At 62.8% G+C, this 26,176-nt stretch overlaps 2 protein-coding genes across 4 annotated transcripts in view; one reads left to right on the forward strand and one right to left on the reverse strand.

Annotated features, from left to right (window-relative positions):
- The window catches only part of MMEL1 (membrane metalloendopeptidase like 1), a 30,645-nt gene extending 11,254 nt beyond the window's left edge, over positions 1-19,391 (forward strand). For 2 of the 3 annotated variants that reach the window (XM_039248299.1, XM_039248302.1), the window contains exons 3-24: positions 3,095-3,172; positions 3,742-3,801; positions 4,683-4,844; positions 5,078-5,158; positions 6,388-6,483; positions 6,876-6,994; positions 7,484-7,549; positions 8,698-8,832; positions 8,933-9,022; positions 12,366-12,502; positions 12,715-12,808; positions 14,027-14,155; positions 14,489-14,587; positions 15,079-15,162; positions 15,534-15,637; positions 15,906-15,964; positions 16,569-16,688; positions 17,487-17,620; positions 17,722-17,787; positions 18,319-18,414; positions 18,856-18,932; positions 19,031-19,391. In XM_039248299.1, coding sequence (XP_039104230.1) covers positions 3,095-3,172; positions 3,742-3,801; positions 4,683-4,844; positions 5,078-5,158; positions 6,388-6,483; positions 6,876-6,994; positions 7,484-7,549; positions 8,698-8,832; positions 8,933-9,022; positions 12,366-12,502; positions 12,715-12,808; positions 14,027-14,155; positions 14,489-14,587; positions 15,079-15,162; positions 15,534-15,637; positions 15,906-15,964; positions 16,569-16,688; positions 17,487-17,620; positions 17,722-17,787; positions 18,319-18,414; positions 18,856-18,932; positions 19,031-19,130 — 2,186 coding nt within the window. In that variant the 3' untranslated portion in view covers positions 19,131-19,391. The remainder of the gene's footprint in view (positions 1-3,094; positions 3,173-3,741; positions 3,802-4,682; positions 4,845-5,077; positions 5,159-6,387; positions 6,484-6,875; positions 6,995-7,483; positions 7,550-8,697; positions 8,833-8,932; positions 9,023-12,365; positions 12,503-12,714; positions 12,809-14,026; positions 14,156-14,488; positions 14,588-15,078; positions 15,163-15,533; positions 15,638-15,905; positions 15,965-16,568; positions 16,689-17,486; positions 17,621-17,721; positions 17,788-18,318; positions 18,415-18,855; positions 18,933-19,030) is intronic. The other variant, XM_039248301.1, reaches the window with a different exon arrangement.
- A 1,043-nt stretch (positions 19,392-20,434) lies between these two features.
- Positions 20,435-23,287, reverse strand: PRXL2B (peroxiredoxin like 2B). The gene is made up of 7 exons (XM_039248306.1): positions 23,157-23,287; positions 22,765-22,969; positions 22,144-22,195; positions 21,635-21,698; positions 21,478-21,553; positions 21,078-21,196; positions 20,435-20,618 (listed from the first exon to the last, which is right to left on the reverse strand). The coding sequence occupies exons 1-7, from the start codon at positions 23,217-23,219 to the stop codon at positions 20,592-20,594; spliced, it is 606 nt and encodes a 201-aa protein (XP_039104237.1). The 5' UTR covers positions 23,220-23,287; the 3' UTR covers positions 20,435-20,591.
- Between the last annotated feature and the right edge of the window lie 2,889 nt (positions 23,288-26,176).

A 26,176-nucleotide genomic window follows, 5' to 3' on the forward strand; every position in this document is an offset into this window, starting at 1 on the left:
CTCCCTACCGTCCCCTTGGAAAGGAAGTCACCAAGGACAGCTCACACCCAAGGGGTGGGGAGTCAGAATCCACATCCCTCCAGGCGGAGCACCTCCGTAAAGCATTTGGATTTCTTCTGTACGGGGGATTTATCTATGTCCCCCACTTATGTGTTTATTCAGTGATGCAGCTATGTCAGCCTGGACTCACACACATGGAGCTTATACCCTGGATTAGAATCCACTTCTAATTCGCGTTGTTCAAATTGTTCCAGCTCTGGCCGCGGAGGCCGCTATCCGCTGGCTTCGGTGCTCCTCTGACCATCCCCCATCGCTGCGGCCTTGGGATTCCGGAGAAGAGGACTGTTGAGATGTTCCAGGCTCGTCCTGTATATTTTTTGTCCCTGTTAGAGAACCCGGCCTTTCTCCAAGGACCCCAGCTCCCTTTACTGGGTGACAGTGTTAAAAGCCACTCTCGGGTTCCTAGATGTCATCGTTGCTGCTGGGTCATTTTGCTTCCAGCCACTCTCAGCTGACGGGTGATGACGTGTGTGCGTGCTCATCGCGTGTAGGAACCGCGTGTGTCTATGTCAGTTCCTTCCAACCCCCCCAACCCTCCCACCCCGTCCTTGCCGATCTGCCCCCCCCCCCCCCCCCCCCGTGGCGGTGAGGAGTCTGGCCTTCTGCCATCCACTGCTTACCTAACTCAGTCCCAGTGTTCATGCATCCTGGTCTGAGGATTGCCAACCTGCATTCCCACGGGGACCAACTTCACTGACGACGGCTGCGCACTGATGGAAGGCTCCTTTTGCCTTTTTTTTTTTTCATGTTTGTTTATTTTTGAGAGAGTGAAAGAGCACAAGCAGGGGAGGGGCACAGAGAGAGGGAGACGCCAAATCTGAAGCAGCTCCAGGCTCTGAGCTGGCAGTCAGCACAGAGCCCGACGTGGGGCTCGAACCCACGAACCGTGAGATCATGACCTGAGCCGAGGTCGGATGCTTAACCGACTGAGCCACCCAGGCGCCCCTGGCTTATTTCTCTTCATTGTTTCACAATAATTCCACTGTACGATGTGATACGGTTTATTTCTTCATGACTCTTCTGAAGGACCCCATGGTTGCGGAATTACAAACAAAGACACCTGCTATAAAATTCACACGCAGGTTTTCGTGTGGATGTCAGCTTTCCCACCAGCTGGGGAAACACCTTGGCGTGGAATTGCGGCATCACACCGCTTCTCTTTGGTTCCGTGGCGAGTTGCCAAGCTGGCTTCCGAGCTGGCTGCACCGTCTGGGGCTTCTGCAGGCTCTGCTCTGCTCCGTGGGTCTTGCCGCTCTCCGCTGGGCACTGGTCGGGGTAACTTCTGTCGGTGCAGACCCTTCCCAGTGCAGGTTCAGCATATTGTGACGCCGACAGAACAAATTCTTCGCTTCGCTTCTTTCTGGTCATGTCCGTGTATCTGCTGACGTGCGCCATGTACCTCCGTGTTTCCCATCTTTTGTATCAGATCCTTTAACCTCGTTAGCATAATCGCTAAGGACTGTCACCAACTCTGACAGCTGGTCCCCGAGTCCGCTTCTGGGGAGTGTTTTGGGGTTTTCTGGATGATGGGCCGCGTTTGCCTGTAGCTTCATCTTCACGCACAGGGATTTCTCTCGGCCTCCCTGCCCCCCGGGACAAGCACCTGGCGGGTGGCAGAGCAGAGTGGGACCCCATCCCTTGCGCCAGCTCCAGTGCTGGGGGCCTTACACACTCCTCCAACCTGGCGCCCCTTTGAGGAGGACCACCCTCCTCGCGCCGTGGCTCCAAGGGGAGCGCGGTCATAGGTCCCTGTCCTCGGGGAGGGCGCATCCCTTTCTGGAGCTTGCCGGTTCTGCGGGTTTCCCGTCTGCAGCTCTCGGGTGGGCGCCTACAAACCCCTGCATCGCGGCTTCTGCAGCTCGTTCTCCCGGCCAGGGAGGGAGTCACAGTCTCTTTCAACTTTCTGCGCACTAATCAGAGGCAAAAACCCCTTCTCCCCTTCGTCGTGTCTTTCACCGGAGCTCAGATGTCTTTGTCCACTGTCACTGAGGGTGCGGCCCTTTGGGGTCCGAGGTCTAGCTCTTGTCCCAAGGCTCTGACAAACCCCGTGGGCCAGCCATGCCTGAGCACCCACTTGCTGCTGCATTTCCGCTTCCCATCAGCGCCGCTGTCCTTCCCCACGGGGCCAGGGCTCCCCGAGGCAGGGCCCATGCCGGACTCGTACCTGAATGCTCGGTGCCCGGCACCGGGGCAGACTCGTAACAATCAGCAAATGTCGGGCTGATGGGCGCACAAATGGTGGGTGCAGAGAGCCACAATAGCAGGTGGGGGAGAAACACCCCCAGACCCCACGTTTCATAAGTGTGTCTTCCCATGGCCAGGACCCCAGGGAGCACCCCACATTCCGGGAGCTTCCCGCGCCCTCTGACCTGCATGAGGTCCCGTCCCTCCTTCCCGCCAGGTCTCCACGTGCCTCCCTAGTAGGAGTGACTGGGCCACAAGCTGGGTCTGTAGGTGGCCAGGCCCCGCAGGCCTTCTCCCTGCACCTCGCCTCCCCTACCCCATCCAGGCCGAGTCCCCACCCACCCGGAAGATCCAGACGCTGCCCGGGTGATGCCCCTGCCCTCTGCGGGGGACAGATGGAGGGTGGTGGCCAGTGAGGCAGAGAGTGAAAGTGACATCCTGTCCCCTACACAAGCTTATTGTTCCTGCCTCGGTTGGACCCCAGCAGCTGCCCACCTTGCGTAGGTGTGGCCCACGACCTTGAGATAGAAGAGGAAGTCAAAGGGGACTTCACTGAGGGGAAGGAAGGCAGACTTCTGCCTCAGGAGCCCTCCGGACCCAGGCAGATGGGGGTGGGTCTGGAGAGTGGGGGTGGGCAAGCCCGGGGAGCCCCCGGGGAGCCCCCTCCCCCTCCCACTCAGGGATAAGTTCTGCTGGGTTCCCTGGTGATACGTCCTGGCTACAGGGAGGCAGGCAGCCCCCCAGAGCGCCCTGGACTCCCCACCCCCGCACCGCAGGAAACCCCCAGGGTGCCCCCAGCAGGGAGCCCCAGCAGGGGAGGCGGAGGGCTGAGTGCTCTGTTTCTCCCCAGGGGAGCAGCCGACGCCCTCTCCTACCCGGCTTTGCTTCTCAAAGGAAGAGAGGACCATTGTAAAACGAAAACCCCGAGGTAGCTTTGCCTTCCCTTCCAAAACATGGCCCAAGCAGGTGGGCTGGAGACGGGGCCTCCGTGGGTGGTGTGCAGCAGGGGCCCCCGAGTCCCACGGAGACAGGCCAGGGGCAGGGGTGCAGCCACCGGCGCCTGCACAAGTCCCCTGCTCCCCAGGCTGGGGACGTCGTCCCTGAGACCAGGCAGGTGCACATTTATACGACCAGCTAGGCCCGCTGGGGGGCCAGGGGGGCATAGTGTGCAGAGACGAGCACCACCGGCGCCCTGCCTGGAGGAGGTGCCCTGACGGGGGCGAGAGCTGGCTGGCGGACAGGCAGGGAGGCAGAACCGCCAGCCCGGGGGTCAGCCTGGGGGCGTGCAGGGCTCAGCTAGCGTGCGGCTCATGAGGGCCCCAGTCCTGTCGTAAGGCCCCAGCCCTGGGCCACCTGGGGAGCACCCCAGATTGGCCGGCCCTCGGGTGGTGGGTTGAGCTGGGGGTGGGTTGAGGCCCTGCCCGCCCCAGCAGACCCACTTCACCTGTGCCCCGTCCCTCCGCGCCCCCACTCGCTCACGCTGCATCTTGCCCACAGCCATCCAACGGCCCCGGGCGATGGGCGAAATCTGCACCACCCCTGGCTGTGTGATAGCAGGTAAGCCCTTCCCCCACACCTCCCATGGCCCTGCCCCAGGGCGCAGGGCCCCCCAAGGCCAAGGGGAGCCACCCCAAGACACGGCATGGGGCTGGTGGGCAGTGGGTGAGGAACGCAGGTCTGTTCCCGCTGCCCAGCGCCGTGCCCCCCGCCCCCAGGAAGTGGCCCCTGCGCCCACGAGGCCCCTGTGACAGGGAGGAAGGTAGTTCGGGGCCAATGGCTCCTTCCTGCTGTTACAGAAAGAAAGGTCACATGAACATACAAGTTTCCTCCCACAAATTTCTCTTAACATTGGGGGCCACATGTTGCTATTTGCAGATGGAAAATAGTGAAAACCGTCTGAAGAAACATCAGTAAAAATCTCAGAAATGAGACTTTTCTGCCCACGCTGGGGTGGCGGACGAGCATCCGCGCTGGTGGGTCCCAGCCAAGTGGGACAGAGGGCGAGGGAGGGCCCTGGTGTGGGGGGTGCCCAGTGCGGAATCCGGCCTCGAGCCTTCAGCCGGGAACCAGACCACTGACGCTGCAGGCTCCTGACGCTGGGCAAAGGCATCTCCTCTGACAGCAGACAGACTCCCCATGACGGATCAGGGCCCCCCACCTGCTGCTGCAGACCCTCTGAACGCCTCCTGGGGGCCAGGCAGCCCTGGCCGCTGCCCCAGCGTCGTACTTGGGGCGTCCTGGGAGAGGTCACGGGATTCTAGGTCACATGGCTAATAAGTCATAGACCCAGAACTTGAATCCTGCTTCCAACCTCACCGAGGCTCAGAGAAGGTGACTAACACCCCCAAGGGCGCACAGCCATTATCAAATAGCAAACAGTGCAGCAGCCACCCACGACTGGGTCCCCCTCTCCCTCTCCACCCCTTGGGGTCGAGCAGCCGCCAGGATCCTCCAGAACATGGACCCATCCATGGAACCATGTAACGACTTCTACCAGTACGCGTGTGGAGGCTGGCTCCGGCACCACGTGATCCCCGAGACCAACTCCCGGTACAGCGTCTTCGACGTCCTTCGAGACAAGCTGGAGGTCATCCTCAAAGGTGAGATGGCCGTGACCTTGGGGGTGGAGCTGGGCGAGGCTGTACGTCTGCCCCACTCAAGGGTGTCCGTGGGGCCATTGGGGCCAGGGGAGAAGAAATCCCCTGGGACAAAGACATAGTGGGGGCAGGGGGCCCTCCTCTCGCTGAATGGGGGTGGGGGGGTACCAGGACCTTTGCCTGGCTCTCCCGGCAGCTGCCTCAGGCCGCTGTCCTGCCCCCTCCTCTGCACACAGGGGTGCTGGAGAAATCCGCCGCCAAGGACAGGCCAGCTGTGCAGAAAGCCAAGATGCTATACCGCTCCTGCATGGACGAGAGTGAGTCGGGGGGCTCCTGCATGGACGAGAGCGAGTCGGGGAGGTTCCTGCATGGACGAGAGTGAGTCGGGGGGTGGGGGGGTTGCTGGACCCGCCAGCCCCCCCAGCAGAGCATGGCAGAGGCCACTCGGGACTCATGGCCACAGAGGCTCTGCCTCTACCTGGCCGCTGGGTCCGGGCTCCTGGGGGGGACAGGGACTCACTGCCAGCCACTTGCGACCCTGTTTACACCCTGACCCCAGCCCGGGTCATACTGTCCAGGCAGGGGGACAATGGTGGGGGTGCACCTAGAAGCCCCAGGGAAGGCGCACATGCATGTGTGTCCGTGTGTGTCTCTGTGTGTGTGTCTGCGCGTCTCTGTGTGTGTGTGTGTCGGTGTGTGGACACCCGGGCGCTGCTACGAAGCTGCTCCGTGCTCTGGTTCCCAGGAAGAGCTCTCCCACACCCCACACCCCTCTGGCCTGTCTCCCCTCACGCCCCCGCCTGGGGGTCTGCAAGCCCCGCTCCCAGTGTCAGCTGCTCTGCAGGGACCACTCGCCCTTCTTAGTATCAATGGTTCCCTGTTCTGTCCCCACCTCTGACTGCGGAGGAAGCCGCGTGCGGCCCCCAGTGTTCACGTGGGGCTCCTGCCTCCGGGAACCCCGGCCCCCCTGGGCCCACCTGGAACATTCCCTGTTTCCACCATGAGGCTCCCTCATGCCCCTGCCTCCCTGTGAGTCTCCAACAAACCAAGTGACCCGGCGGCCCCACCTCTGCACCCCGACCTTCACCTTATTTGTGACCCAAGTTCCCGAGCTCCCTGCCCAACCTTCGATGCCGGGCAGAAGTTGTTCGCGTCCAGTCCGGTGTGCTCAGCTGGCCGTGGGCTGAGCCCCCAACCCCGTGCAGCACCCCTGAGCCACGGGCTGAGCCCCCCCACCACGTGCAGCACCCCCAGGCTGTGGACTGGAGCCCCCCACCCCGTGCAGCACCCCTGGGCCACAAGGCCTCCAGCGACCTGGCTCCCCCACCACCCAGCTGCCTGCCCCCCTCCCACGTCCCGTGTCCTGCCAGTGTGTCTGCTTCGGTCAGTCCCCGGCCCCATCACACCCGCGTCCATCTCTGCTCCTCCCAGGCCCTTCCCTGTCCCCGTGTGAGGGGGGCCGAGCTCTGTGCCGGGCGTGCCGCGTCCCCACGGGTCTGTGCAAAGGTGGGCGTCTGGGGGTGACTGCCCCCTCCTTCCCTCTCAGGCGTGATAGAGAAACGGGACTCGAAGCCCCTGCTGAACATCTTGGATCTGATGGGAGGCTGGCCGGTGACCATGGACAAGTGGAACGAGAGTGTAGGTAAGGCCAGGGCCGGGGGGCGGCCTCGCTCTGCAGACAGGCGGCCACCGCTTGGGGCTCCTTGGGGCCGAGGCCTCGCAGGCTCAGGCGGGCGAGGTCGCACCTGCTGCCGGCGGGCTCCCCACTCTGCAGAGCGCCGGCCTCCACACCCCTGTGGGGGGGACTCACCTCCCAGACCCAGGGCGCGGGGGCGGGGCACGGGAGGCACCTGTTGTCCCCAAGCAGGCCCTTGGCGCCAGGGCCCGCGGGCGTGCTTGCCACCGCGAGCCGGGCAGGGTCCCCGATGTCCCCCGAGCTCTGGGTTAGGAGGCTGGGGTTCACCACCCGGTGAGGGTCTGGCTGGGCCCCCCGGGAGCCCAGTGGGTGTCCAGCATGAGGCGCCGCCCCCCCAGGGCCCAGGTGGGAGCTGGAGCAGCAGCTGGCCCTGATGAGCACGCAGTTCAACAGGCGCGTCCTCATCGACCTGTTCATCTGGAATGACGACCAGAACTCCAGCCGGAACATCATCTACGTACGAGCCGCGCGGCAGGGGGCGGGGCAGGCCGGGGGCGCTCCCAGGGCTGTGGCCAGGGGCACGTGAGCCCCGGGGCCATTCGCAGGGCCCTGCTCTCATCCCTGTCCCGCCCGGGGTGTCAGCTGCGGGCTGAGCAGGCTCCCCCAACCGTGTGTTGGCGCCAGGGCAGGGAAACGGACCCCAGAAAGCCACCGCTGGCCACAGCGAACCCACCCCATGCAGGGAGGGCCCGCACGTGGCCCGCACCCCGTGGGTCACCTGCTCAGCGCACCCCTCAGCGTGTCCCCAGAGGCCGTCCGCCCGTCACTCACAGAGCAGGGCCGGGGTGCCAGGTGTCCACACACGCACGGGCCTGTCCCCTTCCGGGCGGAGCCCTGTTCCCACTGGGCACCACAGTGTGCAGGGAGTGGAGAGAGCTGCCGTCCTCCTCAGCCAGGCTGTGGGGACCCCAGCCCCTGCCCGGGGTCACACCCTCTGTGTCTCCAGATAGATCAGCCCACCCTGGGCATGCCGTCCCGGGAGTACTATTTCAACGAAGGCAGCAACCACAAGGTGAGTAGGGTGCCCCCCGCCACCGTGGCTTCAGGGCCCACCTGCCGCCCCTGCGGCCCCTTGCCCCCTGCCCCCCCCCCACACCCAGCAGCCTTTGTGAACACCTGCCGGGTGCTCTGAGGGCTGTGGACAAGCAAAGCCCAGCCTTCATCGTCACCATCATAGGGACCGTCCCTAAACACCACGGGCCACGTGGGAGGGCAGACTCAGCTGAGCCGGTGGCCCCGAGGCCCACACCCTTCGCCCCGTCTCACCGGTGAGGACTGCGGTCCACACTGCTGGTCTACTGCGTAGGGCCCGTTGAGATCTGAACTCAGGCCACCTGAGCGCAGGGCCTGCTCTCATAACCATTCTGCTGCTGACCCAGGAGGGAGGGACACAAGCAGCGGGTAGCGGCAAGCCGGGGCAGAGGGAAGAGCCATTGTGAAAGGGCCCACGGCCAGGAAGCAGCATGGTGGGCCTCCAGGTGGAGGCGGGCCGTGAGCTGGGCCGTGAAGGATGAATCCAGCCAGGAGCACAGTCGAGTGTGGCTGACAGAAGGAGCCCTGGGTGGGCGGGTGGAGCTGAGAGAGCCAGGCCGGGCAGCTGCTGCGCTGGAGACCCGCCCGGGGCCGTGGGTGGAGGTGTGGCTTCTGTGGATCCCCCTGCGGAGGAAAGCCCCTCCCTCCCTCCCGGGATGAGGCAGGCAGAAGGCAGGGCCAGGCAGGCGCAGACCCTCAGGGCCCAACGCCCGAGCCTCTGGCCGAGTCAAGCCTGGCTAGAGCGGCCCACCCTCAGCCCAGCATCTGACAGCCCTGGCCCCGCCCCGCTGTGCGCGGCCAGCACTTCGTGCCCAGGTCTCTCTGGTCCCGTGGAAGTCCACGGGCACGGGGATCGGGGCGGGGAGTGCAGCTCTAGGCGGCAGGCCGTGACCTCCGTCTGGGGCTCGCGGCCGCCACACGGCTCGTCCGGGAGCGGGAGCGGCCGAGCCTGGCCCGGGAGGGCGCACAGGTGCAGGGCCCCGACCCCGGCCCCCGCGGGCCCTGCCGCCGCCTGCTGGCCCCCGGGCGCCTGCGTCCTGTCCTGGGCCCACCCCGCCCCCACCCAGAGCCCCATGGGGGCCCAGGCGGCTGAGGCCGCCAGACCGCGAACTGAGCCCTCCGGCCCAGGTGCGGGAAGCCTACCTGCAGTTCATGACGTCGGTGGCCGCGATGCTGCGCGCAGACATGAACCTCCCTGAGAACAGCTACCTGGTGCAGGAGGAGATGGTGCAGGTGCTGGAGCTGGAGACGCAGCTGGCAAACGTGAGGCCCCGGGGCGGGGGCGGGGGGGTGGGGGCCGGCTGCCCCGCCCCCGGTGTGACCACCCGCGCCCCCCCCCCCCCCCCCCCCCCCCCCCGGGCAGGCCACGGTCCCCCAGGAGGAGAGGCACGACGTCACCGCGCTGTACCACAGGATGGGCCTGGCGGAGCTCCAGAGCAAGTTTGGCCTGAAGGTAAGGCCCCGCCCCATCAGCCCCTCAGGAAGATGCGAGCGCCCAGGTCACGCGGCCAGGGACACTCTCCCCCGGGGGCGGCAGCTGCTGTTCCCCGGGCCGTCCAGGCGCGCAGGGCCACCCCATCTGGGAGGTGGGTGCAGGGAGGGGCTGCCGACGTGCCAGAGCCAGCCGACCCCTGCCCGGCGCACTCTGTCCCCAGGGCCTGCTGGGAACCCTTACAGGACTCTGCCCCCTCCCCTCCCCCGCCAGGCCCTCCCTGCTGGCCAGGCCTTCTGCCCAGGGTGCTGGGGAGGGGACCGGGGGTGTGCGCCCTTCCCAACCCCGCACTCAGCTGGCTGACCGCCCAGAGCCACCGGCTTGTCCAGGGCCTCCGGCTGGAGGGAGAGAAACGCAGCAGCTGAGGCCCGAGTCAGGGGGCAGGGGGGTTGGCGAGGGCAGAGCCAAGTCAGGGCCGAGGACAGGGGTGGGCTACACACTGGGGCTCCTGACTCCTGACCAGAAAACCCAAGTGCCTAGAGCCAAAGAACAAAGCAGAACTCGGGAGACTCCTGCCCAGGGTTCATGGCACTTGGTGTTCCAGAGGCTCTATGGCCCCTGGATCCTGCCCTCTTCCTTGGCACCTGCTCCCAGTGGCCAACCCAACAGCCCGCCCAGCCCCCAGCGGGCACCTTGGGGGACCATGGAGGGGGTGGGGCAAGGCCAGCCAGGAGGGGCTGCACCACGAAGCTGAGGTGTGAGAGACGTCTTGGAGGAGGGACCGACTGGGACGTGTGGCCCAAACAGAGGGGCAGCCAAGGGCAAGGTAGTGAGGCAGGGGCTGCAAGGTGACCGGAGGTCAGATGAGGCACGGCGGGTGAAGGGGTGGACGATGCCAGACCTCCTCCGGGGCACCGGCTCGGGTGCTGCATGACAGGGCTTTGGGGCACAGTCTTGACTCGCGCTGAGGACCAGGCGGTAAATGGTGGCAGGTGGGGACAGCAGGCGCGGTGAGAGGGGCGGCCTCCGGATCTAGTTGGAAGACAGGCAGCAGGATCTGCAGATGTACTAAATGTGGGAAGTGAGGAAAGAGGCGAGAAGCCCAGCGGCCTGCAGCCCACGTGGCGCAGAAGCGGCCTGGGGGAATGTCCTGGAAGCCAGGCTCGGGCCGTCTGGTGTGGGCTGCTTTTGTAACGCTTGGGCCTGTGTCCGCGCGCATGTCCACACAGCCCTTGCTCAGACTGACACCCTCCCCGTGGCCCTTCCCCCCACCCCCTCGGACCCAGGTAGGTCTCCTGCCTGCACGGGGCTCCTCTCCTCCTGCGTTTTGTAGAAACGACGTCTCAGCGTCATTCACCTCATCTCACTGGGCGGCCCATGCTGACTGACGCGTCGTCAGTTCTGAGAACACAGCGGTGCGGGCCCCTGCTGTACCCGTTTTTTAATGTTTATTTATTTTTGAGAGAGAGAGAGCGCGCAGGGGCAGGGGGAGAGGAACAGAGAGAGAGGGAGACAGAATCCGAAGCAGCTCCAGGCTCCGAGCTGCCAGCACAGAGCCCGACGCGGGGCTCGAACCCACGCACCGTGAGATCCTGACCTGAGCCGAAGTCGGACGCTCAACAGACTGAGCCGCCCAGGGCCTCTGGGCCACATCACGCTCTGGACTCCTCTGACTAACGTGGCCGTGCTCATTCATGTGCGTGTCTTTTGGGGTGTCCCTGCGTGCACCTGGGAACGGGACGGCCAGGCCACGCACGGAACACACATATGTCCCCTTGAGCGGTGACGCCAGACCTTCGCCTCTAAGTCGTTGTCCCCAGGGGACAGAGTCGCCGTCCCCAGCTGCGGTGTATGAAAGGTCTTCCGAAGATGCCTTCATCTTCCAGCAGACGTGTTCTTAGCCCTTCGGTTTTCGACGCCGTTAGGAAAGGTCTTCCTGTGTAGTGGACCTTGGGATCGTTTGCTCTCGTGTGCAGGGCCCCAGACAGGGCAGTTTTACTCCGTGCACGTGCTCGCTCTCACACGTTGTCCGCGGGCCCTGTCAGGTTGTGTGCACCTGAAATCACGTCCTTTGTGAACAGTAAGTCTTATTTCTTCCCTTTCAAAACCTTACTGATTTTCTGTCATTTACTTGTCTTACTGAGGAGGTGGGGACACCAGGTCACCAGAGTAGAGGCCTTGTCCCCTTCCTCAAAAACACACAACATTGTCTCATTGTTACAGTCGCGGGGACAGTTTTGTTTTTGCTGCTGCTGCTGTACGTAGATTCCCTTCACCAGATTGTTGAATTTACCTTCTAGTTCTAGTCCACTAGGACTGTTTATCATGAACAGACGGCAAAATTTATTAAACGCCTTTCTTCCTCATCCACTGAAATTATGACGTGATTGGGGCACCTGGCGGCTCAGTCGGTTGAGTGTCCAGCGTCAGCTCAGGTCACGGTCTCACGGTTGGTGGGTTCCAGCCCCGCGTCGGGCTCTGTGCTGGCAGCTCGGAGCCTGGAGTCTGCGTGGGATTCTGTGTCTCCCTCTCTGTCTGCCCCTCCCCTGCTTGTGCTCTCTCTCTCTCCCCCTCTCTCTAAAAAAAAAAAAAAAAAAAAAAAAAAAAAAATTTAAATTTAAAAAAAAAGTAATTAGGACGTGATTTTCCTGCTTTATCCAGTTATCATGGTGAATTACATGATTCGATTTTCCAATTTTACACACCAACCTTGAATTTCTTGAATATCAAATTGGGTTGTGACGTATTATCCATATTATATAGGTGTGGATAAATCCTAATTGCTAATATTTTCCATAGAATTTTTGTATCTATGATCATAAACGAGACTAGCCTGTTACCTTCTTTCCTTACAATATTCTTATTTGGGGGTTAAACTTTTTCTTGGCCTCATAAATCAGACTGAGAAAAGTTTTCTCTTCCTCTCTGGGAAGCTGGGTAAGATCGGCAGTCTGTCTTCCTTACATGTCAGATAGCATCTGCCGGGAAAGCCACACGGGCCTAGGAATCTCTACATGGGAATGTCTTAAATTAAAGATGGGTTTATTACACATAAGACAGTATTTTCTACGATTCTTGTATTCATTAGATATATATGTATTCTATTTCTCTATATTCTTATTGTTGCTAAACTGTTTTTTCAGGAATTTTTCCATCACACTTAAGTTTTCAAATAGTTTGGCATAATCTCTGTTCACAGCCTGTAGGCTCTGTGGTGGCGTCACCTCCCTTCACCCTGATTCAGGCCATTGTGCCTTCCCTCGTCTTCCCCGAGTGCCCTGGCGGGAGCTGGGTGTCCTCGATGCCCGGGAGCTGTGTCTACCTCTCTGTCCTCTCCCTCTTCTCCACACGCCCTCCTTCCCAGGGGTTTAACTGGACACTCTTCATACAATCTGTGCTGTCCTCTGTCAAAATCAAACTGCTGCCCGATGAAGAGGTGGTGGTCTACGGCATCCCCTACCTCCAGAACCTCGAGGACATCATCGATGTCTACTCAGCCAGGTGGGGTCCCCGGGGGGTCCCCGGAGGCCTCGCCGTCTCGGCCGCTGCTCCCACGCCCTCAGCCTCTCCTCACGGGACCGTCCCCGGGGAGCATCTTCTCTGGGCGGGCGGGACCCCAGAGGCGTGGGGTGAGCTCCCTGCTTGCCCTGCAGCTGCGGACCGAGGGCGCGCGCCCCTCAGCCGCTGAAGGCCGGCCCCCCGCCCCCCCGCAGGACCATGCAGAACTACCTGGTCTGGCGCCTGGTGCTGGACCGCGTCAGCAGCCTCAGCCAGCGGTTCAAGGAGGCGCGGGCAAACTACCGCAAGGTGAGTGGGGCCCGCGAGCCGGCTCCGCCCCCGCCCCGTGGTCTCCACCCAGTTCCCCGCGCTGCCCACCTGCTCTGGGCCAACGCCAGGGTCCGCGCCAGGGGCGGAGCGAGAGAGGCTGACCGCGCCGGCCCTCCTGGGGCGGCCGACGACAGAGAGAGATCTGCTCTTTCAAAAGCAACAAGTAGGACATGACAGGAAGGGACAGGGCGGAGACGGCCTCTCCGCGAGGGTGACGCTGGCGACCCCGAGGCGAGAGCGACCCAGACACGAAGAGACTGGGGGCAGGTTCCTGAGGCAGGACCCCCCAGGGCCACGTGGTGGGAAGGAAGGAGATGAGGTCAGGGGGAGCCCGGGGGGCCGCAATCGTGGGACGAGCAGAGCGTGGGTTCCGTGCGCCCCGAAAGCCGCCGGAGTGTTAAGAACGGGAGCCACAGTCTGGTGTCCTGCTTACGTGGTCATTCTGGCGGCTGGAGGGGGGTTGCGGTCAGGGCAGAGGCAGGGGACCCACCGGGTGGCCCTGTAGTCACGGCGGTTGCTCCAAGACCACGGTCAGAGGGGGCGTGGAGGCAGAGTGCAGACGGGCGCACCGTCCAGGCAGGGTGCCGGGGGGACCAGGGCGTCGGCAGCACACAGTTGGGGTATGAACGGGGGCCTGAGGGGCAGGGGAGTCAGGCGGACCCCGTGGTTCTTCACTAGAGAAACGGGACGGACAGAGGTCCTCCAGCGCACGGGAAAGATGGGCAAGTCACAGCCTCTGCCTTGGTGGGTCGGGCGGAGACACGACTGGCCAAGCGTCTCCACTTTGGTGATGGGAAAACCCATCGGGGCCCGGAGAGCTGGCGGCTGGCGGCTGAGCCGGATGTGGCCCCCGTGGCCCCCAAGAGTCAACGCCTGCCTGTGCTTTGGGGTGGGGCTGGTGTCCGTGAGGTCAGAATTGGGCTGGCCAGCCAGGCCAGGGTGGCCAGAACAGGGGGCAAGGGGGCACTTGGGGCTGAGCAGGGCCCTGCCCCTGCGCCGGGGCAGAGGCCAGACTCCCAGCCTGGGTCGGGAGCCCACCCCGGAAACCGCACACCCCGTCCGTGGCCATGCCCACTGCCAGCACTCACCGGGGAGTCCGAGTTCATCCGCGCCCCTGGGAGAATGGCCGCTGGGCGCCCGGGCCGAGGGCCGGGGAGCAGTGGCGCGTGAGTGCGTGACTGGGTGCCGGCCACACAGGTGCTCTACGGCACGACCGTGGAGGAGGTGCGCTGGCGAGAATGCGTCAGCTACGTCAACAGCAACATGGAGAGCGCCGTGGGCTCCCTCTACGTCAGGGAGGCCTTTCCCAGAGACAGCAAGGATTCGGTGGGTGCCCTGCGCTGGCACTGCCCGTGGCCCCTCCCTGCAGGGTCCCAGCCGCCCCCCCACAGGGACCCCGCTGGCCACTGGCAGCACGTGTGTGCCCAGGGGCACTGGGGAGCACACGTTTGCCCTGCGCCCCGTCACATGGGGAGGCCAGAGGCCCCACCCCCAGCCCTACAGGCCTGCCTGGGAAAGGGGACTGGCCCTACAGGCTGTGAGTTCAGGGGCGGGCAGGCCCTAGGCCCACCCAGGAGAAGGACCAGCAGTCAGGACCCCGGCCCGGCCCCAGCGGGGCCCCAGCGCTGGCATGCAGGACAAGGGCCGTGTGCTCCTCAGGTCAGAAAGCTCATTGACAAGGTGCGGGCGGTGTTCGTGGAGACCCTGGATGAGCTGGGCTGGATGGACGAGGCGTCCAAGAAGAAGGCCCAGGAGAAGGTGCGCGGGTGGCCGGAGCCCCGAGGTCAGGGCGTCCTGCCCAGAGAGGGCAGCCCCAGCAGGGGGGCACAGGGTGGCCGTCATCACACCCCTTCAGAGACCAGGACACCGAGGCTGGGTGTGGCTTGCCGGAATGGGGCTGTGGGCAGAGGCGGAACTAGAAGCCAAGTCTGGGAGACCCCCTGGCACCTGGGAGCGAGCGGGAGTGAGCGGGAGTGGCCGTAGCTACGGCCTCAGAGCAGGACCCCTCAGAGGTTAGTGTCAAGTGGAGACTGTACCACCCCACCCAACCCTCGGCCGTCAGACCTCTGGCTGGCTGTCGGGTGGGAGTCTGGCCTCGGGCTGAGCTGGTCCACCCCTGTCCCCGTTAAATCTCCGCACAGCCTGCAAGGGGGGCCGAGTCCCTCACCCCCTACCCATACAGCGGTGAGCAGGGGGCAGGGGGCCTCTCCTGGTGGGGCAGTCACCGACCGGTCCCAATGTCCTCCCAGGCCATGAACATCCGGGAGCAGATTGGGTACCCAGAATACATCCTGGAGGACAGGAACAAGCACCTGGACGAGGAGTATTCCAACGTGCGCCCCCCCCACCCAGAGGCCTCCAGAACCTCACCTGTCCCCTCACCCCCCACCCGCCCTGCCCTCGAACCAGCCGTGTGAGCTATAAGCCATTGATGCCCTGGCAGGTGGTGCCGCCTTGCCACCTCCCTGGGCAGGCGGCTCCAGAGTCCCCTCTGTTACAGATGGGGAAACTGAGGTTGGAGGGAGAAGAAACGCGCTCCGTTGCATGAAGGCCCAGAGCCAGCACTGGCCCCTCAACCCCAACCCCTGCACCCACCGCCTGTTGGCCTCGTGCAGGACTTCCCAGGCCATCCCCAGGCGGGTCCCCAGCCACTCCTGACCTCCCCCGCCTGCACACCCGGCAGTGACCTCCCCCCCTCCCGCAGCTGAACTTCTCGGAGGACCAGTACTTTGAAAATGGTCTTCAGAACCTCAAGGCTGGTGCCCAGCGGAGCCTCAAGAAGCTTCGGGAGAAAGTGGACCAGAACCTGTGAGTGGGGGCGGCACTCGGGAATCGGGGACCATGAAGGGCAGCTGGCCTGACCCAGAGCCCCGCCCAGGGAGGCCCCAGGCCCCAGGCCCGGGGAGGATTCTGATCCACAGGTTGCCCAGACCCTGCCCCGGCTGTGGGCAATGCTGGTCTCCTGGCACGGCTACTGTGACGTGGGCCCTAAGGGCGGGGGCTCTGGTCGGCCAGGAGGGGCCTGCAGGGAGGGCTCCGGGACACGGGCCCCAGGTGACCGGCCCGCTCACCACAGCTGGATCATCGGGGCGGCGGTGGTCAACGCGTTCTACTCCCCAAACCAAAACCAGATCGGTACGTGCGAGCCCCTCCGTGACCCACCCAAGCCCTCCACTCCCTCTTGGGGGGACCTCCAGCCTGTTCTCAGGAGGAGAGAACCTCTCCCCACCTAGGGACTCCAGCCCTCACCCCATCTGCCGGAAGCTCCTCACCTCTGAGTAGCAGGGCCGGATTTTAGAGAGAGAGGCAGCAGACCCCGGTCCCGAGGGCAGCAGAGAATGGGGGTGGGGGGCAGCAGACCCCAGTCCCGAGGGCAGCAGAGAATGGGGGTGGGGGGCAGGAGACCCCAGTCCCAAGGGCAGCAGAGAATGGGGGTGGGGGGTAGCAGACCCCAGTCCCGAGGGTAGCAGAGAATGGGGTGGGGGGCAGGAGACCCCGGTCCCGAGGGCAGCAGAGAATGGGGGTGGGGGGCAGGAGACCCCAGTCCCGAAGGCAGCAGAGAATGGGGGGGGGCTAGGGTCTGCTGCATGCTGGCCCTGGCCTCTGACCTCAGGGGCCTGGATTGTCTTGTCTGTAACGTGGGGGTGGTGGCAGCCCCGCCTCCGGGCCATGTGGTTTGATGCAGGAGCCCCAGGGTGGCTGCCCGGGGCCTCACATCTCCTCCACCCCCTCCGGGCAGTATTCCCCGCGGGGATCCTGCAGCCCCCTTTCTTCAGCAAGGAGCAGCCACAGGCCTTGAACTTCGGGGGCATTGGGATGGTGATCGGGCATGAGATCACTCACGGCTTTGATGACAACGGTAGGGAAGCTGCGTGGGGAGGGTCACGCCCCCTCCTCCCCTTCCCACTGAGCAGCAGTCATGGGAGGTGTCCGTCCAACCCCTTCAGGACTCAGGTGGGGACGCTGAGGCCCAGGGCAGAGAAGGGGAGCTACGGTGGCAGAGACGCGGGGGAGAGGACATGAGGGCTCCAGTGCCAGACCCTGACCCCAGCTCACAGGCGGGCCGCTCCCCACCCCCCCGCCCCCAGGCCCCTGGATTGGCAGTAGCGACACTATCTGTGCGCTTCTCAAGCTCCAGGTCCTGGGCTGGCATCACTCCAGCCCAGAGAAGTGCTGACCTGACATTCCCACCTCCTGCCACGGGGTGCGGCCCCCTGCCTGGCTCTAGCAGCCTGTGACCACGCCCAGGGGCTCCAGCTGCCCCCCCACACCCCCGGGAAGGCTGGCTTTCCCACAGGGCTTGGCCATCGGGACCTACGAGGGCAGCCTCGTGTCCCCCAGGACCACATGCTCCCTTCCCCGGGGTCCACAAAGTTTGGACATCACAGCGGGGCCATCAAACCACGGTGTCTCTGGGACCCTGACCTTGAGGGTGGCCTAGTAGACCACCCGAGCCCCCCTCCTGGGCCTCAGCAGCCCGCTGGCCTTGTGCCAGCCCTTCAGCCAGGCTGGTGCCCTGAGGCGGCCAGTTTCCTGCTCACACACGAGCTCTAGATATTGGGGCTCCCGGGAGGGCGTGCGGTGAGACCGGCGTCGGGCAGGCAGGGCCGTGTGGGCAGCCCGCCTTTGCCCGCCTCTGCCCGCCTCTGCCCGCCAGGCCGGAACTTTGACAAGAACGGCAACATGCTGGATTGGTGGAGCAACTTCTCGGCCCAGCACTTCCGGGAGCAGTCGGAGTGCATGATCCACCAGTACGGGAACTACTCCTGGGACCTGGCCGGCCACCAAAATGTGAGAGCAAGCTGTCGGCTGTGCCGCCGCCGCCAGGGCCCCCCGAACCCCAGCCCGTCCCGCGGGGAGCCCGGCCGCCGACCGTCGTGTCCTGTGCGCAGGTGAACGGGTTCAGCACCCTCGGGGAGAACATCGCCGACAACGGAGGGGTGCGGCAGGCATATAAGGTGGGTCCAAGCAGGGGCCCCTCAAGCGTGTGGGGCACAGGTGCCTCAGTGAGGCAGAGACCGTGCCCTGCGCAGGCCGAGGCACGCCCGCTACCCTGCGCCATCTGTACGGAAGGCCCCGGGGAGCCAGCCTGGCCGCGGGTGGCTGTGCTGCCCACATTTTACCCCGACCTTAGCTAAACATTCAAGCCCCGGGGGAGCCACTGTCCATCCCCAAGCACGATAGTGACGTTCACCACATCCCCTCCAGCCGTGGCATCGTCCCGGTGCCTGCGGCCTCGTCCTGGGTGGGCGCGGTGTGGCAGCGAGAGGGGAGCCCCCCAGGGCCCAGCTGGTGTAGCCTGGAGATGAGCACGGGGCAAGTAGGGCAGAGCCCATCCCCGGGGTGCCCAGAGGGCCGTAAGGTGCTGAGGCCGGACCTCCGTGAGGACTGGGCCGGGAGCCAGACCCCCATTCTGCCCGGACCCGAGACCGGCGCCGAGCCCAGGAGCCAGGACGGGCCTGGGCCCAGCCCCTGCGTGGTGTCTGCAGGCTTACCTCAAGTGGATGGCGGACGGTGGCAAGGACCAGCAGCTGCCGGGGCTGGAACTGACCTACGACCAGCTGTTCTTCGTCAACTATGCCCAGGTAGGAGCCATGGGCCCCTCCCCGCCTGCCGCCTTGCCAGCCGGGCACCGGTTTCCCCCTCACGCTTCTGGAAGGCGTCCGCTTTGGGGTACTTCCGGGGGCACGTTGAGTGGGCAAGCCAGGCAGAGCCAGGGCTTGTCAGCCTGGAAGGCTTCCTGGGGGACAAGGATGCAGAGACTGGAGCTGAGGGGCTTCAGATGTAGCTGGGGGCGGGGGTGGGGAAGTGGCTCCCCTCCCCCCACCTGAGAAGGGGCAGCCTGGGACAGGACAGGAGGGACTCCCCTGTGCCTAGAAAGAAATGGGAGCACTCGCCCAGCGCTGCCACCCCAGGCCCACCCCACCCCCGCCTGGGTCCCCTCAGGGCCCCCCTTATTCCTCCGTCCCATCCCCCCCAGGCCCGCCCCTCCCCCTCCCATGGCCACGCCCCTCATGCACCCACAGGTGTGGTGTGGGTCTTACCGGCCTGAGTTCGCCATACAGTCTATCAAGACCGACGTTCACAGCCCCCTGAAGTACAGGCGAGTAGCCCCTTGCATCCCCGTGTGCATCATGCTCCCCCCCCAGCACCTGCCCCCAGCGCCCAGGCAAGCTGGCTCAGGCCCCTGGCTGCCCGCAGGGTGCTGGGCTCGCTGCAGAACCTGGCGGCTTTCTCGGACGCCTTCCACTGTGCCCAGGGCACCCCCATGCACCCGCACGAGCGATGCCGCGTCTGGTAGCCATAAACGAGCCGCACTGCGTGGCCCACGGCCCACCTGCCGCCAGAGGCCAGGCGTCCCTGTCGCGTGCAGCAGGAGCAGCGGGCAAGGTCCCCGCGCGTCGCGGCCCCAGCGCCCAGGGTGAGCGGTGACTGCCCAGTGCCCTCCGTGCCTGCGGCGAGGGGCACGGTGCCCCAGCCCTGTAGACGCACCCACTGTCCAAAGCGTCCCAGTCAGCTGTCCATGAGCTTCAGACTTGAGCTAAGTAAACACTTCAAAGAAGCCATCTGCCTCGTCTGTTTAGGAGGGGTGGGGGGAGTGCCCGCAGCTGTAAGCACCCGCCGGTTCACGGTTCGGTTCGCGGACATCTGGCTCTGCGCTGACTGCTGGTGGCCAGATAGGGAGCCAGCAGGTACTCCTGGGGTGTCCCTCCGGGGTCTCTGTGCTGGGGGCACAGCAGTGACCAGGACGCCCCCAGGTACTGGCCCTCAGGGACCACCGGTTCAGATGGGAGGAGGGGCCGCTGACTCAGGAGCTGGCTGAGGTCAGGAGGTGGGCAGAGGGGACTGGGGAGCCATAGCTCAGAATCTAGACTTGGGGTTTTATGTAACTAGAGGCCAGGGGCAGGGTTAAGCCACAAAGGGACACTGTCACCTGCCCTGGTGTTTTAAATGACCCCCAAGAGTAGTGCTGAAGGGGGCGGGGGGAAGGTGGGAGGAAGCTGGGAGCCACGGTGGTCATCCAGGCCAGGGCAGGGCGAGGCGGGTAGAGGACAGGTGGTGAGGCCATCTGAACCCACCCAGACCAAAAAGCCCCTGACGCAGTGGGGCAGGGGTGGGTTTCTGCTCTGGACACTAGGTTCCAGGTGCCTGTCACCTGCCCCCACCCACCCACCCGGGCAAGGAATGGTGCGGGGCGGGGGCGGGGGTGTAGCTGAATGAACCGGCTGGGGCAAGACTCCCCTGGCCAGCCACCCCCAGCCGGGTACAAATGACAGACCTCATCGGAGAAGGTCCTTCCAACGGACTAGACCCCTCACTGTCCACCACGCCCCAGCGGCTGCATGGAAACATCTCCCTGGAAACCCACCTAATATGAGCGCTGACCCTGACGCACCCTCACCTCCCGCACCCTGCGCCCATCCTCGGACCCCTGACCCTCATGTGCCAAAGGCCTGAGGCCCTCCGGGAGGCTGCAGGGCCATCTCCTCCCCTCTGCCAGCCCCTCCTGCAGCTTGCGGGCCCAGAACTGTGCCCCGGGCAGGGAGGAAACCAACGTGCACAGAGACGGGAGCTGCCCAGGACGAAGGGCTCAGAGCCAATGAAGACACGCTGCCCGGAAACGAGTTTAATGCTCATTGTCACCGAAAGCCCCAGGCAGAGTTTGGTGCCCAGTCCAGAGATTCCGGAAAGGCTCTTCCCATCCAGCTCCCAGGATGCTCAAGGCAGCAGACGCCTCCCAGACCCTCCGAGGCCTTGGTCTTCACCTTGTGCATGCCTCTTCGGTACACTGTGGGCACAGCAGGGGCCCCATCAGGCCAGGCGAACTTCCCAGAGTCCCAAAGCAGCTGGTCTGCGGTCCAAGTGCTAGACGCCCCCCTCTATTCAGGACACAGGAAGTCAGCCACCAGGACCACACTAACGCTGCCTGTGGTCACCCTGGACAAACTGTGACCCTCCCAAGGCTGAGAGGACAGGCTACAGCCCCGGGCAGCCCCCCGCCCTCTGGGGAGGGCCCTGCTGTGCCAACCCTGTCTGGCCACCCTGCCCCTGGTTCCCCTCTGTCCTCAGCCTGCTTCCCTCTGCAGAGTGGGGGGTGGGGGAGGGAGACAGTAACATCCTGGGCTGCCATGAGCACAAAGGTACCTCAACCTTGCAAGGTGCAGCCTGGCACCTGGCCGCACCCTGCACTCAGCCCAGGGGAGCTGCTGTTCTTGGCAGGCGGCGTGCTCCCCAGGCCCGGGCTCACCTGGGGTGACTCGCTGGCACCGACCTCCGCAGAGATCCCCAGGGCCTGCAAGATGCTCTCCCGGGGGACATAGTCTCCCGGAGAGTTCTGGACGAAGTGCAGCAACACTCTGCCACCACCTGCGGAGGCGGGGAGGCGGTCAGGACACCCCCGCGTGCCGGGAGGAGGAAGGCAGCCCCACCGGCCGCGACTCCACCTGGTTACCCTGGTCCCAGCTAAGCCACCACGCAAGAGCTGGGCCACTGCACAGAGAGGCCTTGAGGAGACCAGCAAGCCAGCGGGGGAGGAAGAGAGGGTTGGGACATGCCAGCAAGGTCAGCAAGACCTTCCCAGCTGAGGATGTGACCTTGGCGCCCCACGCAACCAGGCACCGGCCTCTGACGCCCCTCTCCCGGCCCACCTTTGGCGACCACCAGCAGCCCTCCGCTCTGCAGCAAGTCCCCGGACAAGTTCCCCTGGATGCCAACGGCCTTGGCCTGGAAGGAGGGAAGCAGGTCCGGGTCAGCCCTACAGGGGAGCCCCATCTCGAGTCCCACCCAGCCTTGGCCGTCACAAACCTTGAGGGCCACATCGCGCACGGGCTTCCCCAGGGCAGCCGGCAGGATGGTCAGGCTGTTGTACCTGTGAAGACACAGCTGGCGAGTCCGGGCACTGGCCCTTCGGTGAAGACTCAGCCCAGCACCTGTCCCCAGTCTCTATAAGACCCCCACACCAGATTGTCACCAGCAGGCCTCACCGCTTCTCACCAGGGGCTCGGAGGGCTGGGGCAGCCAGCCTGGGGGTCAGCAGGCCTGGGGCCCTGCAGAAGATTTGGGGAGTGTGGGCTAGACCCCAGGCTGGGTGAGCCCAGCGATCTGGCTCAGCTGGCACCACTAGTCAGGCCAGGCAGCCAGCCTATAACACAAGCATCCGAGGTGGCTGGAAAGGGGGGAGATGTAGACACCCGGCACCCAAGGGAGAGTCCTGTCGAAGGACCGACCAAGCACTGGATGCCCCCAGAGCCTCGTGCCCAGGAAGATGGCAGCAGGGAGTAGATGAATGAGGCAGTGGAGGCCCACACGCTCACCGCTTGAAGCCCAGCTCCTTGTAGAAGCGCTTGCTCTCATCCAGGTAGAGCTCTGGAAAGCAGAAGCCACAGGTGTGTACCCAGGCCCACCCACCACCCAGCTCACTCCTGCATCCAGCCCCTGCTCCCCTTGCTTGCTCACCCGGGACGTGGGGGCAGGGCAGGACTGAGTATTCCCACTAGTAGCAGGGGGGCCGAGGCCCAGAGGTGGCAGGGAAAGGGAGGCACAGGACTGGTCTGGACTCTGTCACTGGCCCAGGACCCTGTGAGGGCATATCATGCGTGCCAGGGAGAGGGGTCTAGCAGGGTGGGCTCTCGTCCAAGCCATACTCCTTCAGGCTCCTGGGAAGGTGGGGCGCTTGCTGCCACCCAGTAAAGGCCCTTGGTGATTCAAGGCCAGCATCACCACTGGGCCCTGCCTGTCCCTGGTGGGAGGGACATAGTGCCTGGGGGACACAGGTAGGGTCAACAGGGGGCGAGCCCCGGAGACATGACTGGAGCTCCAGGAGAGAGAAGGGTCAGGCCTGGGCAAGGAGGGGATGGCCAATGCCCTGAGCTTGGGAAGGGTCTCAAGGTAGCTGGCCGGGCTCCTGCGGGAGGAGGGAGGAGGCGCACAGGTACCTCCTGCGAAGTAGCCGCCGTCCAGGAACTCCCGCAGGCCCAGGGCCTCGGGCCCCACGCCCACTAGGCGCACGCCATTCTGGTCCAGTAGCCCCCTGAGGCCGCTGAGGTCCCGGGCGATCCAGCGACACACCGAGCAGCCGAAGCGCCGCAGGCCGGCCACCACGCACGCCTGCTCCCGCCACAGACTCTGCAGCTCCACTGCCTGCGCCGGGCGGGCGAGGGGCGCCGCTGGGCCACCTCCCACGGGCCTCGGCGCCCCCAGCCCCGCGCCGCGCAAGCCGGGTCTGCGCTCCCGGCCCCGCGACCCGAAGCCCGCCCCGCAGGCCACTGCCCGACGCCTGGGCTGGGGCCAGGGGCCCACTCACCACCCGGCGCTCGTCCGGCCTCACCTCTCCGGTCACCGCGTGCTTCAGGACACACGCGCCCACGCGGGCAAGGTCCACGGCGCTCATGTCCACCTGCCTCCGGGCTCTGGGCTGCGCACCCAGCTCCCGGCCGGCTTGGCCCCGCCCCCCTGCTCCGCCCCCTGCGGCCTCCCATCCAGGCCGCGCCCCCAGGTCCCCGCTCCTCCGCCGGCCACGCCGCCAGGCCGACTCTCCTCAGCGTGCCCCGCCCCCAGGGCGACGTCCCTCTCCTGGCTCCGCCCCACGCCCCGCCCATGGCAGCGCGGGCCGTGCCCTGCCACTTGTTTTGCATATGCATAAGCCTGTCAGCCAATGGCGTCGCTGCGCTGGCGGCCGGGAACTCTGAGCGGTTGGACAGCGGCCTCGCGTGGCGCCTGCGCACAGAGCGGCCCCACGTGGGTGGGCTCCGCTAGGCCTGTCAGGTGCAGAGCGGAGGACGGCCGGCGGGGGTTCCCCGCCCTAGGTCCCGACTTTGGGGCCCGGGGTCTGCGGTCCGAGCTCCGACCATTTACCCTTGGTCTTATTTCAACTTTAAAATCCACGCGAATGCTTCGCTTTCTCAATTAGATATCTGCGTTGGCTTTAATCATGACCCTGGCAATGTCCTAGGAGCAAAATCTTTTAACCCCCAAACTTTGGGTAAAATGCACCTGAAAGAGGGAAGAGTAGTTTACCACGTGCTTTGGGACTTTGCCTTATTTATTGCTCACCACAGCCTTTGGCAACTGTGATCACCCGGTTTTACGGATAAGGGCCAGAGACATTGGGGTGAGAAATGAAGCCAAGCTTTAACCCGGATAATGGGGCGCGCAGATCTGTGGGCCCCAGCACTCAGCCTCGCTCCTCAGGTCCCACCGAGAGCCCCTGGGCTAGGCTGGGGACTACGGAGTCTCCCAGGTTTGGGAGAGTCGTTGAAGGCCTTACATGTGTAGTAGTGGTGTTAATCATCCTATAGACTCTTTTGTTTAGTAAGCAATCAGGTAATTGATGAGGCGCTTTTATGGCAACAAAAAATATATAGATTAATGGTTAGAGGAAATTATACATCCAGTGTGTGTCTTGTGTGTGCCCGTGAGATTTACAGATGTCAGGCTTGGCGTGGGAACAGGCAGGAATCAGATGGACTTGTCTGGTTGGTAACCCGAATGTCTCTGGTGGTCCTTGTGAATGGCCCACAGAGATTGCATACAAGCTTTATGGCAGTTTCTCTGAAGTTTACCCCAAGGTGTCCAGCTTCGGCAAACAACGAACACTTAAGGACAACCAGAAGTAGAATTTAACATCTGCAGAGATGTGTTATTGAAACCTAACTTTTCTCTCCCAAATTACCCTTATTTCCAGAGATAGCCAAGACTAATTTGTTTGTAGACCAAGTCCAATTTTAACAAACTCGGCCTGATTACTTACATAAGCTCAGCTCGAATAGCAGATTGACCAAATAAATCTTTTAAAATTTGCCTTGCTGGCGCTTTTTATGAGAAATCGCAGTTGAACTTTCAGTAGCCTCTCAAGGCCAGAAGCCATGCCAAGTGCTCGCCATCACACAGCCCTGCAATACCTGGAGAGGCGAATTCCTCTTCACGAGGTCCCCCAGACACCCTGAGGTTCCTGCACCTGCCAGGAAGTGACCCTCACTCACCTGGGGAGGCTGCTGGGAACGCCTTAAGCAGGTATCCGGTCAACATTTCTAAGGGGCCTTATAGGCTCTATGTTTCATAAAGTCAGCCTCGATTCCTTTAAACTGTCTGCTCATGTCTGAGTCTATGCATGTCTCTCCCAAATATGACTTTCCACTCAAAGCCTTGGTGACATAGCCAACATTTCCAAGGACATCCTGTTACACGAAGAACAGATTCACATTGAACTTATGTAAATTATTATAATTTCCAGGAAAGAAAGAATACTGGGAGTTTCTGAATTTCGGAGGGTTCAGGTAGAGGGAAAAATTAAATGCTTTAATTTGTCCATGGAAGAGTATTTTCTCATACTTGGTTATATTGCAGACATCTTAATAGAAGGTTCTCTCAGTCCAGAAGAGCAAACGCTGGAGAACCGGTCACATTTCAGAAAAGAGCCATAAAAACTACAGCCATCTTTTCTAGCTTATTTAGTTCCAGGTTACTAGTTTTAGTTCTGTTTGAATGCAGCTTTTTCTGCTAGTTCTGGAAATTCTTAACGGTTCCAGTTTTATGATTTTAAAGAGATCAAAAACCCGCATTTGTTTAAAAAGTCCTCTTTATGAGATGAAACTCATTTTGTAAATTGCAAAAGACTGTAATGCAATTGAGAGGGGAATTCAGTTATTTCTGTGACATAACATTTCACAATACATTAAAATGTCAGGAACTTAGGGGCGCCTGGGTGGCTTAGTCGGTTAAGCGTCCGACTTTCGCTTGGGTCATGATCTCGCGGTTCGTGGGTTCGAGCCCCGCGTCGGGCTCTGTGCTGACTGCCAGCTGAGAGCCTGGAGCCTATTTCGGAGTCTGTGTCTCCCTCTCTCTCTGACCCTCCCCTACTCACGCTGTCTCTCTCTCTCTCCTAGAAATAAATAAAAATATTTTTAAAAAATAAATAAAATGTCAGGAACTTTACATATGTATATTTGAAGTTCTAGTGTTTACACAGGCAATACAAACTGAGGTTTATCATTATTTGCTAGACAGGGCTTCCCAAATAACTTAACATACCAAGTAAACAAGCCCAGTTGGTTAAAGACTTCATTTGCAATTTAAATATTGGGGAAATTTATGTAAAACTTCAGAAAATTATAAAGCACATGCCTAGATAGAATTACAGATCATTACAAGACTTAAAACTTAATTATTTACTTAACCAAGGTGGCAATAAGAGATTCCAAAGGCAAATATGTAGGGTTGTGTAGTGGTTAGCAAAACTCCGCTCCTTCAATGTTGATGAGTTTTAGTTCTTAAGTAACCAAAGACTCAATAAAGACAAAGCCTAAAAACCTTGATTTTTCCAGGGAGACAAAAGAGAAAAAAACCGTT

This window comes from Hyaena hyaena, unplaced genomic scaffold (assembly GCF_003009895.1).
Source record: "Hyaena hyaena isolate Hyena2069 unplaced genomic scaffold, ASM300989v1 scaffold_308, whole genome shotgun sequence".
Lineage (NCBI taxonomy): Eukaryota > Metazoa > Chordata > Mammalia > Carnivora > Hyaenidae > Hyaena > Hyaena hyaena.

What these genes read in the sequence shown, in the direction of transcription:
- PRXL2B (XM_039248306.1), bottom strand. Translation starts at nt 23,219, where the DNA reads ATGAGCGCCGTGGACCTTGCCCGCGTGGGCGCGTGTGTCCTGAAGCAC. An exon ending in TGCGCGATGTGGCCCTCAAG is followed by an intron (nt 21,554 to 21,634) that starts GTTTGTGACGGC and finishes CCCTCCTTCCAG; the next exon opens with GCCAAGGCCGTTGGCATCCA. An exon ending in GTGCCAGCGAGTCACCCCAG is followed by an intron (nt 20,619 to 21,077) that starts GTGAGCCCGGGC and finishes CTGTGCCCACAG; the next exon opens with TGTACCGAAGAGGCATGCAC.